The sequence below is a fragment of the Callorhinus ursinus genome, unplaced genomic scaffold, assembly GCF_003265705.2.
Source record: "Callorhinus ursinus isolate GAN/ISIS: 27379988/994484 unplaced genomic scaffold, GSC_fseal_2.0 scaffold3, whole genome shotgun sequence".
Lineage (NCBI taxonomy): Eukaryota > Metazoa > Chordata > Mammalia > Carnivora > Otariidae > Callorhinus > Callorhinus ursinus.
In genome coordinates, this window is record NW_027397065.1 from 92307785 (window position 1) to 92324761 (window position 16977).

The 16977-nt window shown below is 53.3% G+C and overlaps 2 protein-coding genes across 2 annotated transcripts; one reads left to right on the forward strand and one right to left on the reverse strand.

Annotated features, from left to right (window-relative positions):
- Nucleotides 1-363: 363 nt before the first annotated feature.
- On the reverse strand, nt 364-10009 carry NDUFS6 (NADH:ubiquinone oxidoreductase subunit S6). The gene is made up of 4 exons (XM_025867486.2): nt 9850-10009; nt 9213-9266; nt 1339-1461; nt 364-531 (listed from the first exon to the last, which is right to left on the reverse strand). Exons 1-4 carry the CDS (start codon nt 9979-9981, stop codon nt 469-471), a joined length of 372 nt encoding a protein of 123 aa, XP_025723271.1. The 5' UTR covers nt 9982-10009; the 3' UTR covers nt 364-468.
- Nucleotides 10010-11264: 1255 nt separating this feature from the next.
- MRPL36 (mitochondrial ribosomal protein L36) lies at nt 11265-12152 on the forward strand. Its single transcript, XM_025866694.2, has 2 exons — nt 11265-11402; nt 11720-12152. Exon 2 carries the CDS (start codon nt 11721-11723, stop codon nt 12057-12059), a length of 339 nt encoding a protein of 112 aa, XP_025722479.1. The 5' UTR covers nt 11265-11402; nt 11720; the 3' UTR covers nt 12060-12152.
- The last annotated feature ends 4825 nt before the right edge of the window (nt 12153-16977 follow it).

Genomic DNA, 16977 nt, shown 5'->3' on the forward strand with positions numbered 1-16977 from the left:
ACAGATGCTTCCCGGGCTTTAAGATTCTCTGCCTTTCACCCAAAACAAGAGGACAGAAGGGAAGTGTCACTGCAGGTAAGTGGTGGGGGGGGTGGGGAGCACATGCTTTCAGAGCATGGAAGCCTGAGCCCAGGGCCAGCCCCTGGGGGAGCCCTAAGCTTGATGAACCTCCGTTCTGCAGAATCAGAGCAGTCCTCCCCCCTCCCATCCCTGAGCCACCGAGTGTGGTCGCATGGAGCACGGACATGCTACAGAAGGGCCGGCACGCACCTCGGAGGAGGACCCCGCTTTGGTCTGCACCTGTAAGTGCACCTTCATTCTCCAACATCAGCTCTCTGAAAGAAACAAGCACGTGGCTCGCCATCCGTGATGACAACACCGTTTATTCGGCACCAGCAGGAGGCTCTGTTGTATGTTCACGCCGAGCAGCCCGTATGCACGGCCCCTGGGACGACGACGCACGTCATGCTAGTGCTGCTGTCTGGACTGCAGGCCACAGTAACCGCATGTCCCCGTCTTTGTCTCCTTGTCCTGAAAAGATTCGAGAAGAGAGATCTCAAATTTCCATATTCTGCTCCCATCTAAACATGTTTAGACATCAGAGAGGAAAGTGTGCACAGAATTTGAAATACAATCTCAGCTAGACCCGGCTGAAATCCTGAGGTCGCGCCAGAACTGAGAACCGTTGCGGCACCGGGCCCGGGTCTGACTCTGGCTCCACGATGACTCGCTGGCAGCCGCAGGCGGTGACCTGAACCCTGGCTCTGGCCCCAGAACACGTGGTCATCTCAAAGGACCGCCACAAGGACAAGTCTTCTGGCCTTAGCTCAGTGCCCGTCTACTCCCGTGGCCCAGGAGGGCCGAGGTTTCACCCTGAACCCAGAATTCAATGGACTGGAGCAGGTGGAGCGCTGTGCAGAGGCCTGCCACCCCCAAGGCCAGGGTCTGGTCTGGGCACGCTCAGCCCACTAGCAGACGGGGTGCTGGGGTGCTGCTGACTTCTCGCCCCTGTGTCCACGCTGCGGCAGGCCTGAGCCTCAGCCCCTGCCTGCCCCTCTGCTCTAACGTCCCGGGTCCTCCCCTCTCCAAGGCTCTGTGGGTGCACAGACTCCAAAAGGAGGTTCCAGGAAGACCGAGCCCGTGTGTGTGGAAGGAAAGTGGACAGTCCGTGCTGGTAACACTATGTCCCAGAGCACCTCACGGCACGTCCCAGTGGAAAGGGTGCCCTTCACACGGTCCCTACTGCGCCGTCTGTAGGAAAGGTCAGAACCAGCACTGCAAGGGCCACACGGAACGGGACAGCTTAGACTACGGCAGCAAGGACAGGTGACACAGTACCAGGTTTATGTACACTTTCGGGTGGCCGAGAGCCCCCCCGCCGCCGTCACACGCGATCACACGATCTCCAACTTCACTCACGGGCTGCTCAGCTATCAAATCAATGGCAAAGTTTTCATTCACCTAGAACAAGATGAAAAGAAAAACTCAGGAATCCAAGGACAAAAGCTAGATAATTTCATGGAATTTAAGTTTATGTAGACAACGCCCCCCACACTCTCAGGTCCTACCTGCACAGGCACATTCCATACGTTCTCGTCTATTATCGCTGCAGATCTTCAAATTACACACACAATACACGCATACACACGCACGCGTAACTTTCCATTTCGCTACAATTTCACACTTACAGAAACGGTGCAGGAACCGGACTACAAACACTCCTCCCTGGTCTGTACCTAATGTGCAGACCAGACCCCTCACACTGTACCGTGGCTTTAGCACCGGCTCTGTTCCTGGACCCGTGCCTCGCTCCACCCGCTGGGACACGTGAGGAATGACACGGAGACGGGCGCCCAGGGCTGACTGTCCCCACCAGCAGAGGCCCCTCCGCGGTCACAGGGGCAAGGAAGCTCTGGCAGACGCCCACGGCCACGTCCACACCTAACAGGACAATACGGGACAACCCGGGGCACTGGAGGGACGACGGGGTTGCAACTGCAGGGACCAACACCCAACAAATATGCTGAAATCTGTGATTTCAGATTTTAAAATTCAATAAATACCTCACCATAGGGAATGACCTCATTTTAAAAACTGGTAAACAAAAGGAAAAAAATCGATATTCCTTCTACTTTCTTCTGGCCAACCAAAGTGTCTTTCCGCAAGTGGGAAGACAGCACTGCCCTCCACCCTGTGTGGAGACGCTCGGCCACTGCCCCGGAACCTGCACCAAGCCTCGATGGAAGCGCCCTACGCCGCCACGCAGTAACCTCAGCACAGAGGACCAGAGTCTGACCTGACGAGTCTGATCTGACGGAGCTGCTACAGCCAACCCCGGTTCCACACCCCAGGAACGAAGGCACCAAACCCCACGAAGGGCCCAGCTGTGGGCGACTCCACAGGAGAAAATGACCCGGGTCCTTTGACAGGTGAGTTCCAAGGAGGTAAAGGGAGAGTTTGTATGTGTCTGGGGGGAGGGGGCAACACCTAAAAGTTGAAAGAAACATAGACACTTCAGCAACTGCAACGCAGGAAGCTTATCTGTATTCTGAGTCAAAAAAATTTTTTTACTATAACACAATCAAGAATATTTACCACCCACTAGATACTTAACTTAAAGATCGCTGTAATCTCCCGTGTGATACTGATGCTCTAGTCACATTAGCACCTCCTGGGGATCCATATGCACTGGGGAACTCGATTCAATGGAACCATGTCAGCGACCTGCTTCAAGACGGCTGGCGTTGGCGGGGAGCAGGGTGTGGGTGGATCCGAGCAGAAACCAGCATGGCCGCCTGGGGAAGTCTCCTGGTTGGTAACCACTGGATCAGAATGGGCTCATGGGACGACCATGATCCTTTCCCTCCACCTCGTGAACTCTGTTTTGTTAAACAGCAATTCAAACATCCCGGCTGGGCAAATAATGTCTTACAATGAGCTACTGTGGCAAAGGGGACCCAGGCCAGGAGACCTGTCTTGTTGTATCTGACCCGTCGTGAGCCAGGCACTCAGAGCCGTCTCTGGCCAAGGCCAAGGCGACAAAGCTCCTGAGGCTGGCAAAGCTGGGAAAGTGAGTGAGTGAGTGAGTGAGTGAGTGAGTGTGTGTGTGTGTGTGAAGGCCCCTAACGTGCCCCACAGCACTGTTACGGAGCCGAGTCCCATGTCCCACCATGGTGGGCCAGCCCACACCATGGGCTGCAGCTTCCCGCCCCGGAGAGCCACGCAAACCCAGGAAGGACATCCAGAGGCGTTTCCCTGCTCCAACAGTCTGTGCTCCCCGAAGCCGTCCGCAGCAATCAGTCATATGCTCTGACCACCCTCTCAGCTGTCGGCAGAGAGAGCTTTGTGCCCCGCACTCGGGCTCCCGAGGAGCAGCTCGCTTGATGGCACCTCAGACCTAGCGTCACCATCAACCCACCCAGGGTGGAAAGCAACAGCAAGACCACACCTGGGAAGTCACTCGCTTCTGGAAGCTGGAGGGTCATCTGACTGCAGCACACGGTATGGGACGAATGCCATTAGGGGGGGAACGTCACACTTCCTGGCAGACGTCCCTGCAACTACGACGGGGAGGGGCACCGCGTGCAAACAAGACAGGAAGCGGAGGCTACACACAGAGAAGTAAGCGCTGCCCAGGCTACTCTGCCATCTGCTTGGTGAGAACCTCAGTGCTGTGCGTACCTGACAGTGAGAACTGCCGTGCGGGGCAGTCCTGGCCCCCGGGGCCCAGCTGGGTGCCTGCCCTGCGTGCCCAGAGCCCCACCTCCATGGAGAGGCCCCACCTGAGAGAAGACAAGGAGACAAGGATCGGACGTGGATCAATCTTTACAAATAAAGGGGGGCTTGGACATCTGAATTTTAATAAAACCTGGAAATAAGTCAGAAAGGCACAGTCAACCTCAGTTAAGTTTTTCTAAAGCCAGCGGACTCCATCCAGAGGACACGCGACCCAGCGTGGCCCAGCCCCTCACTCTTCCGCAGAAACAGAGGCCTCGCCTGCCATCAACACAGAGGACGCCCCAGACCCACAGAATGTGGACGTTCTGGAAAAATTTAATTATTTTTAAAAAGGTTTATAGCTACAGACCATGATTTTGTGAAGTTTTATTCCCACAGACACAGCAGGAGGATACTGGGAAGTAGGGCTACCTTAGAGGCTACAGGCTGCATGCGCCACGCGGCCGGGCAGGGAGGCCGGGCTGTGCCACAGGCCCCTCTGAGCGTAGTGGCCCCTACAGCCGGGCTGGCCGCTCCCCTCGCACCTGAACCTTACTTGGGCTGTGGAGGGAGGGAAGTCCCGCTCACCTCTGCTTCACACAGAGCCACGCGTCACACAAATGAAGCCTCATGGTGCAACACACGACGGCGTCTACCTCAGTGACAGACCCCCGGGCCCCGTCACGGCGGTCAGACAGACCATCATCTCCCATGAGAAGGGCAGCTGACGCCCGAGGCGGACACAGGACTGCCCGTCACTCAGCTCCAGGGCGACGCTGACCTTCGATGGTGAACGTCTCGTTCCCGGGGTTCGGTGCAACTGCAGGCGTACGAAAAGCCCCGGAGCCAGCACGTGTCCAGCAGCCACCTGCAGGTGACAGCCCAGGGCTCGGTCTTGCCGCCCTCACCGAGGACGGGCAGGAGGCGCACCACCGGGCCTCACGAGGCGCGAACGCAGACACGCGTCCCAGCGCCCCAGGCTCTTGCCTCGGCTGTCGGCACAGTGGGCTCCAGGCAGACGGTGTCGCGGGCCCTGAACGCTGCCACGGCTGTACAACACTCCTTTGTACCCCACTAACGTAACCAATGGGAAACTACCTTCTTATTTATCTCTTGATGGCCAACGGATTTGGGCACCAAGATACTCAGGTTTAAATTCATTTGTCAGTAAGCTGTTATGTTATTCTAACTCATGTTTTTGGAAGTGACAGTTCTTATGGAGAGTTTACTCCATCAAACTGAGATCAAATCCATTAAAAGTACAACATAAAACACAAGACTACACAAAACAGTATTAAAGCTATACAAAAAGGAAGAATAATCCTAGTTGAGTAACCAACATTCTGTAGGGTGCTAACCCTGTTCATGGAAATTTACAGATTTAAAATAAAGTAAAAGCCCAATTATTTAGACTATCAGGGATCTTTAATACTAATACCACATTTATATTTAGCTGAACACATGTGTATATACACACTATTATAATTTTTCAATCACAATAAAAACTGAGGTTTTCATCCAAATTAATTTTTAACACAAATTTGGAGAAAATGCTCAAAAATACCTCCTAGGCTTTTTTTTATGGCAGTGTTCGCAGGTGCTCTGGGGCGACCTGGCCGGTGCGGAGGGAGAGGACAAGCATTGACACGTGGAACCGCCAGAGGGAGAGAGGAAGGCACAGACCTCGACGCTCAGCACCACCCAGGCCACCAGTGTCTGAACCTTGGGCTTCAGGAACTCAGTTTCAAGGACTACCCCCTGGATCCGAGGGGTAAACAGACTTTTGACAGTCCACGCCCCCCCAGGGGAGCCAAAGGCCCGTGGCTCCTAGTCACCAAAAGATTTATTTTAAAACGTACATGCCTTTACCCCACTCTCACGGCAGACAGGATGTACTTGGGAAGGGAAACGCAGAAGACAAAGTGCCCGAGAAATGCTGAAGAGCCTGCCACAGCGAACACAACTCCCCAGTCTCCAAATACGCCTCAAAAGGCACGTGCTTGCTTCTTCCAGAAGACAACCAGACAGACACAGGAAACTGTTCTTGTTAATAAACCCTTCACAGACCAGCAAGGAGGCGGTCCTTGAAAAGAAAGTCCGTGGGGAATTCTACGGTGTGGGTCGCAAGGAGAGGCCTGGAGACCGGGGGGGGGGGGGGGGGGGGGCTGTGGGTGCAGAGGAGGGAACCCCGCCTGGAGGGAGGGGACCCCGAGCTCCATGTCCGCTCAGCAGGAGCCATCTCTCCGAAGGTGGGCGGGGCGGCCCCTGGCAAGAAGCCCACACCTGCTGCCCCCTGCCTCCACCTGAAGCGCAGGGGCCCTCCTCCTCCTAATCCCCGGGGCAGCACTGCATCCCGCCGGCTCGTTCAGCCTTCTCGACCTTCCGGACACACGTGTGTGTGCGTATACGTGTACCTTCGCATCACGACAGTTCGGATGGCCGCGCGCTGAGGTGTCGGTGTCAAACACCAGTCAGCAGGGGATGAGAGATGCTCAGGGTCTCACTCTGCTCCCGATCCTGGCTAACACCCGGGAAGTTTTCTAAAGCTTCTGCCTGGGGAGCATGGGCCACCTCAGTGGAGAAGTCACTTCACCAGGCGAGCGGTCTGCTATGCCACGTCCCAGGAGAAGCAAGGCCTTGAAGGACACTCTTCACTCCTGGGTGGGCCCTGAAGCCCCTCTGCACGTACCCAGTCCGCAAGCCCCTCCCTCCAGCACTCACAGCTCACTCTTTCCACCCCCAGCATCCCCAGCCTCTTCTGAGGTGGACAGGCTTCATGTTACTGCAACAAACACAGCAGGGCACATGGACGTCGACACCACAGGGACCGCCCCTCAGGTTGGTGGTGGTTGGCACCTTCAAGTTGCTACTGAAGAACAAAGGGGCCCAGCGGGGGAGACCGACTCATAACCAGACTCGCCTGCCAGCCAGCGGGGCAGGAAATCTGAGATGGGCAGGAAATGTCCGGAGCACCCTCCCTCGGATGGATGCCCACTCCAGGCAGTGGGGGTCACCAGCCCCACAGCTGGCGAGGGTATTCCTCCTGGGGCAGAGCATCACTTCAGAAAGTGGAGGGCAGGGGGGAGCTGTACTCAATGGACCTCGGCCTCCCAGTGTTCTGGGCTCTCTGCCTAATTGTTCATCTTTAAAACCTACAAATGACGCCTGCCCCAGTCACAGTAACCCAACAGCAACAGAGTAAGGCACACGCTCACTGATGGCTCCCTGGGGCAGGGGGGTTCTCTAGGGGACTGTCTGCTCGAACCCAGCACCCTCAGCCCAGTGAGGTCAGTGACTGAGGCAGGCAGTGCTTGAGGGTGCACAGATCCGGACGCGGTCAGACAGAGTGATCTGGAGCCATGCTCGAAACCAGATGAGTACACCCAGCTGCCAGGTGACAGAGACGGTACTGCGACTGTTCTCACTGTTGTCCCCATCACTGCCACTCCCCACTGTGATCGTTTGTCCACACGAGCTCTTCCACTAGAGGACAGGAAACGTGTGCCCTTTCGTTTGATGCATATGATCACAAAGTCAATGAAACTAGTTCTGTAACTTCAGACGAGTATCTGCTCAGTTCCAGCCCTCTGCCTCGCGGAGGTGGCCCAGGACCATGGCAGGCCTGGCTTCTGTCCCCTCCTTGAGGGGTGGGAGCTGGGTGGACCTGTTCTTCAGCACGTGAGTGCCCCCTCTTGGGAAGATTCCCGTCAGAGGCTCACACGGATTCCCTTGCAGACACGCTGCAAACTGTATCAGGCATGTCTGGTCCGGAGCGGCCAAGAGCCACACACAGATACTTTCCATTTTTCTCTGCAAAGCCCTTTCTCTAGCTTCCCACTCTCCTTGTTCTTCAGATTAAGCTCAGATTCGTTGGATTTCTTAAAACACAACTAACCAAAACCAGAGAGACAGCAAGATCCATGGTTGTCAGAGACGGCGGGGAGGGAAGGATGAATAGGTGGAGCACAAGACATTTTTAGGGCAGGGAAACTACTCTGTGTGATACTGTAACAGTGGACACATGACATGAGTTTGTCACAACCCACAGGACGTACACCACAAAGAATGAACCCCAACATAAACCGCGGACTTGAGCTCATAACATATCAACATCCATCAAGTGTTCAAAGTAATCAATCACAACAAATGCAGCACCCCAATGCAAGATGTTAGTAACGGGCTGCTTGGCAGGAGGTGGGCATAGGGGAACCCTCTGCACTTCACGTCCAAGTTTTCAGTACACGTAAAAGTCTTCTAAAACAATGTTTTTGGGAAACCCAAACAGTTTTACAGTACTACTAAATGCCAAATTTTTGTCATAAGACAATGAAAGCCAGAGGACAACTCATTTACTGACATGCCTTGCACCTTTACAACTTGAAAATGTGCCCCCAGGACACTCACGATGTCAAACGGGAAAAGGCCACAGAGACCCGGAGCCAGGAAGGGTTCCGGACCTGGGTGAGCAGACACCATCAGCTCTGCCTCCTCTGTTCACAGTTCACTGGCTTTGCTAATTCTGATTTTGTTTGGTTGATTTTGGTTTTAAGTTGCTCCCCTTGCCCCTGCTAAGGCAATCAGAAACCAGAGGCCACACAGAGTCTCTAGCAGAGAGGAGCTTGGGACAGACTCAGGTGCTTGCTAAAGCATCAGAGGTGCTGAGCTAGGGAGCTGGGGGCCAGGTTGCAGGGGCAAGCCTGAGGCTTCAGGACCCATGTGCTCCCCACCTCGCCCCCAGCCACTGAACACTGTCTCCACCAGCCTGCTCCTACCCCCAACACCCACAAGGCAGAAATGGAAGTAGAAAATGAGAATTTAAGAATGGACTATGGAACCAAGATCAGAGGGGAGGAGTAACAAGAAGGCTGACTGAGGGAAGGAGGGGCTCAAGGCGACTCTGGAGGACAGAAGAACTCAGACACGGAAGACCACCCGAACCAACGAGCACAAAGACTGGGGATCTGGCAGCGCGGGTGAGCGAGGAATTGGAAGAGCACAGGCTCCTGGAGGTGGGGGCACCACTACCAGCATCTCTCTCCTGCAGTCATGGTGGGACACACCCAGTCAGGGCAGGGCAGTCCTCCTGCCAGGTTCAGCTCCGGAGTGTCAGTCCCTGTAAGAACACAGCCCCATCTGTTTGGCAGGAATAGGAGAAGGATACCCCAAAAGGTGACTGAAAGAGTCATTTTTAAAAGTTGATGTGACTTCCTTTAATCTGACGGTCTCAGGAGTATAAGGCACAGAAATGAAGAAAACAAAAAAGACCACTCCCATTTATACATAAGCCCAGACTGCACTTACAAGACGTCACTTTGTATAATTCAGAAGGAAACAAAACAAATGTAGACACGCAGACATTTCAAAGAAATGCAGAATTCCAGAGCTGCTCGGGGGCTCACAATTTGAGAATTTAAGGCTGTATATTAACTTTTTACTTCTCGTTGGTTCTAAAGGTTTTATGAAAGCCTACCTCTTTTACTAGATCTCTTGCTTACCTCCTTCTGACGACCCACAAACCGAATTTTCCTGTAGTCTTTATCATCATAGACCTGGGGGGAAAAAAGACCATGTATGATGTTTGCAGCCTGATCTGAAAGAAGTCACTTAATATCACAGGCAAGTGCTTTTCTGACACTGCGGCCGTTCGCGATCAAGCACAGGAGCGACAAAGGACCACTGTGCAACCAGGCGCATTTCGGCAAGACGCCCCAACTGAGAAGGGGCAGAAACGCGAACGGGAAGGCGGCAAGGCGCGGCTGGAAAGGGCAGGGGCAGCCCCGATTCCCCTCCAGACGGCCTCCACTGGGCGACACCGGCAACACGGGGGCTTGGTCGCCGCCCGGCCTCTCGCTGCCCTTGAACAGCGCCTCTGCTTTCGGCCGAGACGCGACGACTACTCGGCACGGCACAAACACCGGGCGGCCGGAGCCCGAGGCCCGGGGCACCCCCACGGCGCCGCCTGTCGGAGCCCGAGGCCCGGCGCTCCGAGGCCCTAACCTGAACCGGGGCCGGCACAGGCTTCGGCCCGCGACACGCGGCGGCTTCCGCGTCCCGGGGGCCCTGCCCACCGGCCAGCGCGTCCCCCGGCCGCAGGTCCGAGACGGAGGGCGGCCTCCACGCCGCGGCGGTTACCTGCCCGGTGTGCGTAATCTTCTCGCCGGTCGGCGACGTCCGCACCGCCCAACACCTGGCGCCCCGGGGCGGGTTCAGCGCCGCCGTGCCGCTCCGGCCCAGCAGCCGGCAGAAGGCCACCGCCGCCGCCATCTTGCGGACTGACCCCTGACCCGGCGCACCGACACGCTGACGCATGCGCACAGCTTCGCAGGGCCCTCGCGGCCGGGATTTAGAGCGCCTTGGGGAGTCGCGCACGCGCGGTGCGCTCGGGCTAATGCAGCCCTGCAGGTGCAGCGGCTGGGCTGCGGTTCAGAAAAAGGCGGCAGATTTTACGTGCAACGCTAGCACTTAGCAGCTGTTGGTGATTCCTACCTGGGGTAGGACAGGGGAGGATGGAAAATGAAGGTGCACTTTTCACGTTCGATGGTAATAATCATGGGGGGCTACATAGCGAATGTCTTTATTAGTGAAGGGTCCTTGCCCAGAGCGAACTGTAAGTCCATTCACGTTGCGCAGTGCGCACTTCTGTGTGGCCATGGGGACAGCATGTTTTGGGATTTCTGAAGCAGAGCTCCATTGAAGCAACCAGTAAAGCACAATCAATGTCATCCCCCATGCAGATCAGCCCCGAAGGCCCCCTGCTCTAGAGCACACCTGGGCAGACTCCGGCTCGCCGTCCCGGGGCTTCCCTCCCCGAACTGCCTACCCGTTAATAGACCGCTCAGGAGGGTCAGTCACGCGGGGCCAGCGCCCAGATGGACAAGGGCGGTGGGTATGGGGGGGTAGACTCAGCCGGGGTGACCCCTCCCCGGGAGCTGAGTGCACCCACAGTCTGGACTCCAGGAGGTGGAGGTGATGAGAGACTAGATGCACTGAAAACCTCTCGGAATGGAAGGATGCCCACAGACAGGTACCCACAGGCAGGCCCGGAGCTCACCTGGGCAGGTGTCGTGGTGGGGCGTGCAGATGGACCGTCGTCTGCAGGTCGCCTTCGTGCACGGACAACAGATGGGTGGGTTCGCGACACATACACGGAACGGCGGGTGTACTGAGTTCATTGTGGGCTCTGGCGATGGGTAGATGCGGGCTCGCCGGAGTCGTTCGACTTTTATTGGAATGTTTCATAATAAAAGGTTGGAGGGGGAAAAAAGATATTTGACTGCAACTAGTTAGGACGACTGCCTATCTCCACTGCTTCCATGAGCCTTGCCTCCTTTCCCCCAGGATGTCCACTTAATACAGTGGGTTCTTCTAGATTTTGCTTTGACTTCGGTATTCGCCTGTTTTCTAAAAATGTCTAGTTGGTTGTGGTTTCTTTTGCATTCTAGATACCTATTTCCGTTCCCATTTTGACATTCTCCAAAACCATTGACACCCTGTGGCGGGAAGGGGTCCCAGGTGGAGATCAAGGGCGCGCTGGTGACTCCGCCTCGGCGCCCGGCACCGGGGGGATGGCCACGTGATCCTGCCGCCATCTTTCTTTCTGGCGGACACTCCGGACGGTGGCATCCCCGCCCCATTGCGCAGGCGCTTGCGGGGCGCGCTTCCGGCCGCCGTGGTCGCCTTCTCAGGTCAGGGGTCCCAGGGCCGCGAGGGGTGGGGGGCCGGGGCGGCAGCTGGCGCGGGGCCTCGGGTCCTCCGCGCCCCGGCCCCTGCCGCCGAGAAGGGCCGCCTGCGTGCTGTCCCCTGCCGGCGGGCACGGCCGGGCCCGGCGCTTGCTGCCGCGTCCCCGGCCCTCTGAGACCCCGCCGGGGGGCCCGGGGCTGCAGAGCGCGGGCGGAGGGGCGGGCGCTCGCGGGGGGTGGCGGTGGAGCCTGTTGGCAAAGCTCTCCATCGTGCGCGGAGACCTTAAGGATTGCTTTTCTGTTCCCGGTCGATTCGGCCGCAGCATGGCATCCGCGCTGGTGACGAAGATGCTGGCGTCCGCCCTGAGCCCGCTGCTCCGTCGGAGGCCTCCCCCGGCGATGCCCCGCGCGCTCTCCACTCTGCTGCCCGGACGCCTTCACACTGCAGGTGCCGCTGGTGCGAAGCCCAGGGCGTGGGGGCCCGCGGGGCAGCCCGGCCTGCAGCTGCCCGGCCTGCAGCTGCCCGGCCTGCAGCTTGCCCTGGGGTTCAAGACCAAGGGCGTCATCAAGGAGCGCTGCAGGGACTGTTACCGGGTGAAGAGGCGCGGGCGCTGGTTCATCTACTGCAAAACGAACCCAAAGCACAAGCAGAGGCAGATGTAGTTCCGGTCACTAAAAGAACGTGCAGAACTGCATCACTTCCTTGAGGAATGGTCCCTCCTATCGAAAGAAAAATAAAACGTAAACACTGCCTAATCTTTGTCGACCCTCAGGTCTTCTTGACTCTACCGCCAGGGCACTCACCTCCTGTAGCAGCCCAGTCCCATCAGCTAGACAAGCAGATCCCGGAATGGGAAATGCATCATTTTCATCTTCTGTGCAAGCTGTGTGTGCTCAGGCTGGGGGGCAGAAGGTAAGGCAGGCGGACAGCTGATCGTGCCCCCGAGCTCAGAGTGCAGCCTGGTTCCCTGGGAAGGACGGCCCTGCGGGGCCGAGCTCAGCCTGCTTCTGCCTGCGGCTAGAGTGCTGCTCTTACGGGACTGCAGGTTCCTTTTCTCAGCATTCCTGTCTTGAGGATAAGTGTGAAAGCCTTGAAAGCAGTTTTTAAGTCAAGGACAATTCAACTTTCCGTATGCAAAGGTATTTCAGATATCAGTTAAGCGTGTTTGTCATCTTTCATGAGACACGAACATGCACACGTGTAGTATGTGCACGTGTTTGTACGTGTGTGGTGTGTGTGTGCATTTGTGCACCATGCACATGGGCGTGTTTGTGCATGCATGGATGTGTGTGTGTGCTGAGCAGAGCGGCTCTGGTACCCTCTGCAGGCGTGTGGCCTGGAGCCAGGGGCACAGATGTTCCTGTGTCTCCTGTCTTAGCGTTATGGCTGCCTCACCCACATGGTTTGAGCTCCATACAGTGGCCCTCCCTGGCCACCTTCCTGTCCAGGCCGCGGCTGGAGCGGATTATACTAGGTGGGATGGAGTACAGGGTGGTGAGTGTGGGTAAGCAGCATGTGCAGAGGCCAGTGAAGACCTGGCACACGGACTGGGATTCCTCAGTCATGCTGCTCCCCAGGAGGTGGGGTCCAGGCTGAGACCTGCAGGACCAGGGAGGTGAGATGCCGGGGCGGCGCCAGTGAGGATCCGAGCAGCATTGTGCACGTGGAAAACCGGATGACCCCACAGCCCACGGGCAGCTCTGTGAGCCACGCTCAGGCACTGGGCACATAGTCCTGGCCTTGGGGGTCCTGACTGTGGTACCCAGATCCCCAGCACAGAGCCCAGGAAAAGGAAAAGAAGAAAATGCTCTTCCCTGGAGCACTTTTTCCTGGGAGAAGGTGGGATTCTGCTAGTTCTGCTGGAGTAAAGACCTTTCCTCCTCATTGCTTCAAGTACTTCCTGGTTTAGGTGCAGCCAGGCCTCGCAGAGACTGTAACACATAGATTTGCAACATAGTATGTTTTATTTGACTTGAACTGTGTTGAGTGCAGATGCTGTAAGGGTGATAGTTACCTGTCTAGATTTCAGTCCCAGAAGGACTGCAGGGTAGGTCTGTGACATTAGGCGGGTTCTCCCCCTCAGCAGTGCTGGCCCTCAGGACAGATTTTTCTCTGTGCCTGGCTGTCCAGGGCACTGTAGGGTGCAGCATCCTTGGCCCCCTCCCCCTGGGTGCCAGGAGCACCCTCATCCTGGTCGTGACAACCAGAAATATCACCAGACATGGCCAAGGGTACCTGGGGGCACATTCCCCCTAGGGGCTAATACTACTCACCCCTCCCCACAGGTTCATCCGAGAACTGAAGCCCTGGGCTGGGCAGAGCCTGTTTCTGTCCTGCTTTGCTCTCAGTCGGCTACAATACCTGGTCCATTGTAGGCACTCAACAAATGCATGTGGAATCACATGGCAATGACATGACAATGCCCCCTTATAAACAGCCTTTTGTCCTCTCCTCTTAGCTGGAGCAGGCTCATCCTAGAAGGCTAAGCCCACAGCTTTGTTCTGGAGAGTTGGCCGACCGGTCCTGTCCATGGGAATGCAGCCACCTCCCACGTGGGGCAGAAGTTTGGTGCTGCAGTGGTCTAGGACACATGCACAAACACACACACCTTCTTTTCAGTTGTTTTCTCCTCGACCGGTCAGTGTGAGGTCTTTACTTGCCCTTGTGAGTGTCTGGCTCTGTGCGGGGCTGACAGTGTTAGGTATACAGGCATTCGAAGGACAGGCAGTAACGCGTGTACTGAAGCCGTGGGGCCCAAGTCCGCAGGAACCTGGGATTATAATTGACAAGCTGGAATTTTAACAAGGCGTTGATAGGTTTTTAAATCATTTGTTCCTCTTGGAATTATTAGTCTCTCTGATCTGAGGTGACAACCTGTGTGCTGACCAAACCCTCGTTATGGCTGTTACTTTCCAGTATCCGGATAGACCAGCATTTACAGCCCGGAGATTCCAGCGTAGCACCAAACTTGGTGTAGGCAGCAGGCAAACTTGTCCAGCTCATTCATGTCTGTATTGTCCATGCTTTCCATGAGGCGAATACTTGCTGTAAAGACCGTATGATCTGAAAAACCTAAAAATACTTACAATCTGAGTTACATTTGCAGAAAAAGTGTACCAGCTCCTTGTTTAGATCATTAAAGTAAATCCCATCTTACCCTGGGATTTGACTTCACAAGGACCACAACCTACCGGAAACGTTCCATGGTTTTTCCTTTACCCACACAATGAGAAGGATCTTTGTATTTGTAAGTGCTAGCCATGAACAAATAGAAGTTGAGATAAAAGTACTGTTTATAATAACACCCAGACCATGAAATGTTTAGGTACCAGTCTAAAAAAATTTATACAATTCCATATACTTAAAATTATAAAACACTGTTGAAAGAATTTGAGTAAGATGTAAATGTTAAGCTATATCATATTTATGGATTAGAATATTTGATATTGTCAATTCTCTCCAAACTGATCTACAAATTCAATAATATATATATAAATAAAAATCACAGCAGGAATTTTTTACAAAATCTATGGTTATTCAAAATTTTATATGGAGAGGCAAAGTATGCAAAAGAGCCAAAATTTTGAAAATGCAGAGAAATGTTGAAGGAAGCCTGCTTTACGTGAATGTTTATGGTGGCTTTATTTATAATTGAAACAAAACAACCACTGGAAACAGTCTGTGTGTCCCTCAGCTGGGGAATGGATCAATCAAGTATGGTGCATTCTTACAATGGAATACTTAGCAGCAAATAGGAAAGAAGTGATACACATGAAAACATGAATGAATCCTAGATCCACCACACTGATGATAGAAGCCTGCACTCAGAAAAGTTCATACTTCATGATTCCAATGCTGTGACATTATGGAAAAGTCCAAATTATGGGCACAGAAGATCTGTTGCTAGGAGCTGAGGGTGGGGAGCCAGGGCTGCCTAGAAAGGGACATGAAGGAATACTTTCGGGTGATAGAATTGTTCTATGTGTTGATTATGGTAGCAGTTCCATGACAACATATGCTTATAAAACTCATAGAACTTTACTTCAGTAGACCTTGCAAAATAATTCCCCAGTGGAATTTCTAGATAACAATAAAGATCAAATAAATAAAGATCAAAAAAAAAAAAAAAAGGAACTCACTGAGTTGTGGGACCGTATCCAGCATTCTGTCATAAATCGCACTGCTGCCCTGGGGGAGGGTGGAGAAAAAACAGCAGTTGAAGAAATAATGGGCAAAATGTTTCCATATTTGATGAAAACAATAAATCCACAAAGCCAAGAAGCTTAGCAAACCTTAATCAGGAGGAATATAAAGGAAACCATATAATACATTATTATCAGATAGAGGAAACCTCTAAAACACAAAGAAACAAGACTCCTCACAGAGGGACAAAAACAGCTGCACACTTATCAGAGACCATGAAGCCCAAAGACAGTAAAACGTCTTTAAGGAGCTGGGGAGAACTGCAACCTAGAAATCTATATCCAGTGAGAACCTCTCAAAACTGAAGTGAAAGACAAGAGCTGGGAGCGTTCAAATGGAAACACAGATCTACGTAAAGAGATCAATCAAGCTCAAAATAGTAACAATTTGGGTGAAGATGAAAGATATTTTTTCCTCATTTAAATATCCTTCTGAAAAAACCATTTAAAGAAACAATAATGGCAAAGTACCGTGGTGCCCATGGCCTCTGTAGGACTGCAGGGTGAGAGCACACGCCAGCACGAGGATGGGAGGTTCCTGCAAACATTGTGTGAAGGCCAACTGTGACATCACAGTGTGTACTATACACATTAGACCAGCCACCAAGAAAATAAAAAGACAAGTGTAATAAGCCAATAATGGAGAAATTATGCAATATTAAAATAATTAAAATAAGAATACCAAAAGAGGAAAAAGGAATAATGCATTGTTATGATAAGTAGGAAATGAAAGATAAGACCATAGATTTAAATGCAGCCTTATTGGTAATCACAGCATGTGTACATGTGCAAGTGTCCTGGTCAAACAGCAGAGAGTGTCAGATTGTGTGAAAAACAAGACTTGGGGCACCTGGGTGGCTCAGTTGGTTGAGGATCTGACTCTTGATTTCAGCTAGGGTCAGGATCTCAGGGTCCTGGGATTGAACCCTGTGTCGGGCTCCACACTCAACAGGGAGTCTGCTTGAGATTCTCTCTCCCCCTCTCCCTCTGTCCGCACCCCCCCGCTCTCTCATGCTCTCTCTCTAAAATAAATAAATCTTAAAAAAGAAAAAGCAAGACTCAAGTATATGCAGTCTGTGAGAAACCTATTTTAAATGTAATTGAAAGGGAGGATAAATGATAGAAGAAATATCATTCAGACAATAATCAAAGGAAAGCTGGAAGGATTATACTAATGTTGGTCAAAGTAGATTTGATCACTAAGCCTTACCACGTATAACGATGAGTTAATCAAGAACAGATAACAGTATTAAATCTCTATGCATTCAATAACAGAGCTTCAAAATACACAAAGCAAAAATTTATAGAACTACAAGGAGAAACAAATAAAATTCATGATTGGAGATATCAATACTTCTCTTTCAATAATTGATAGGAA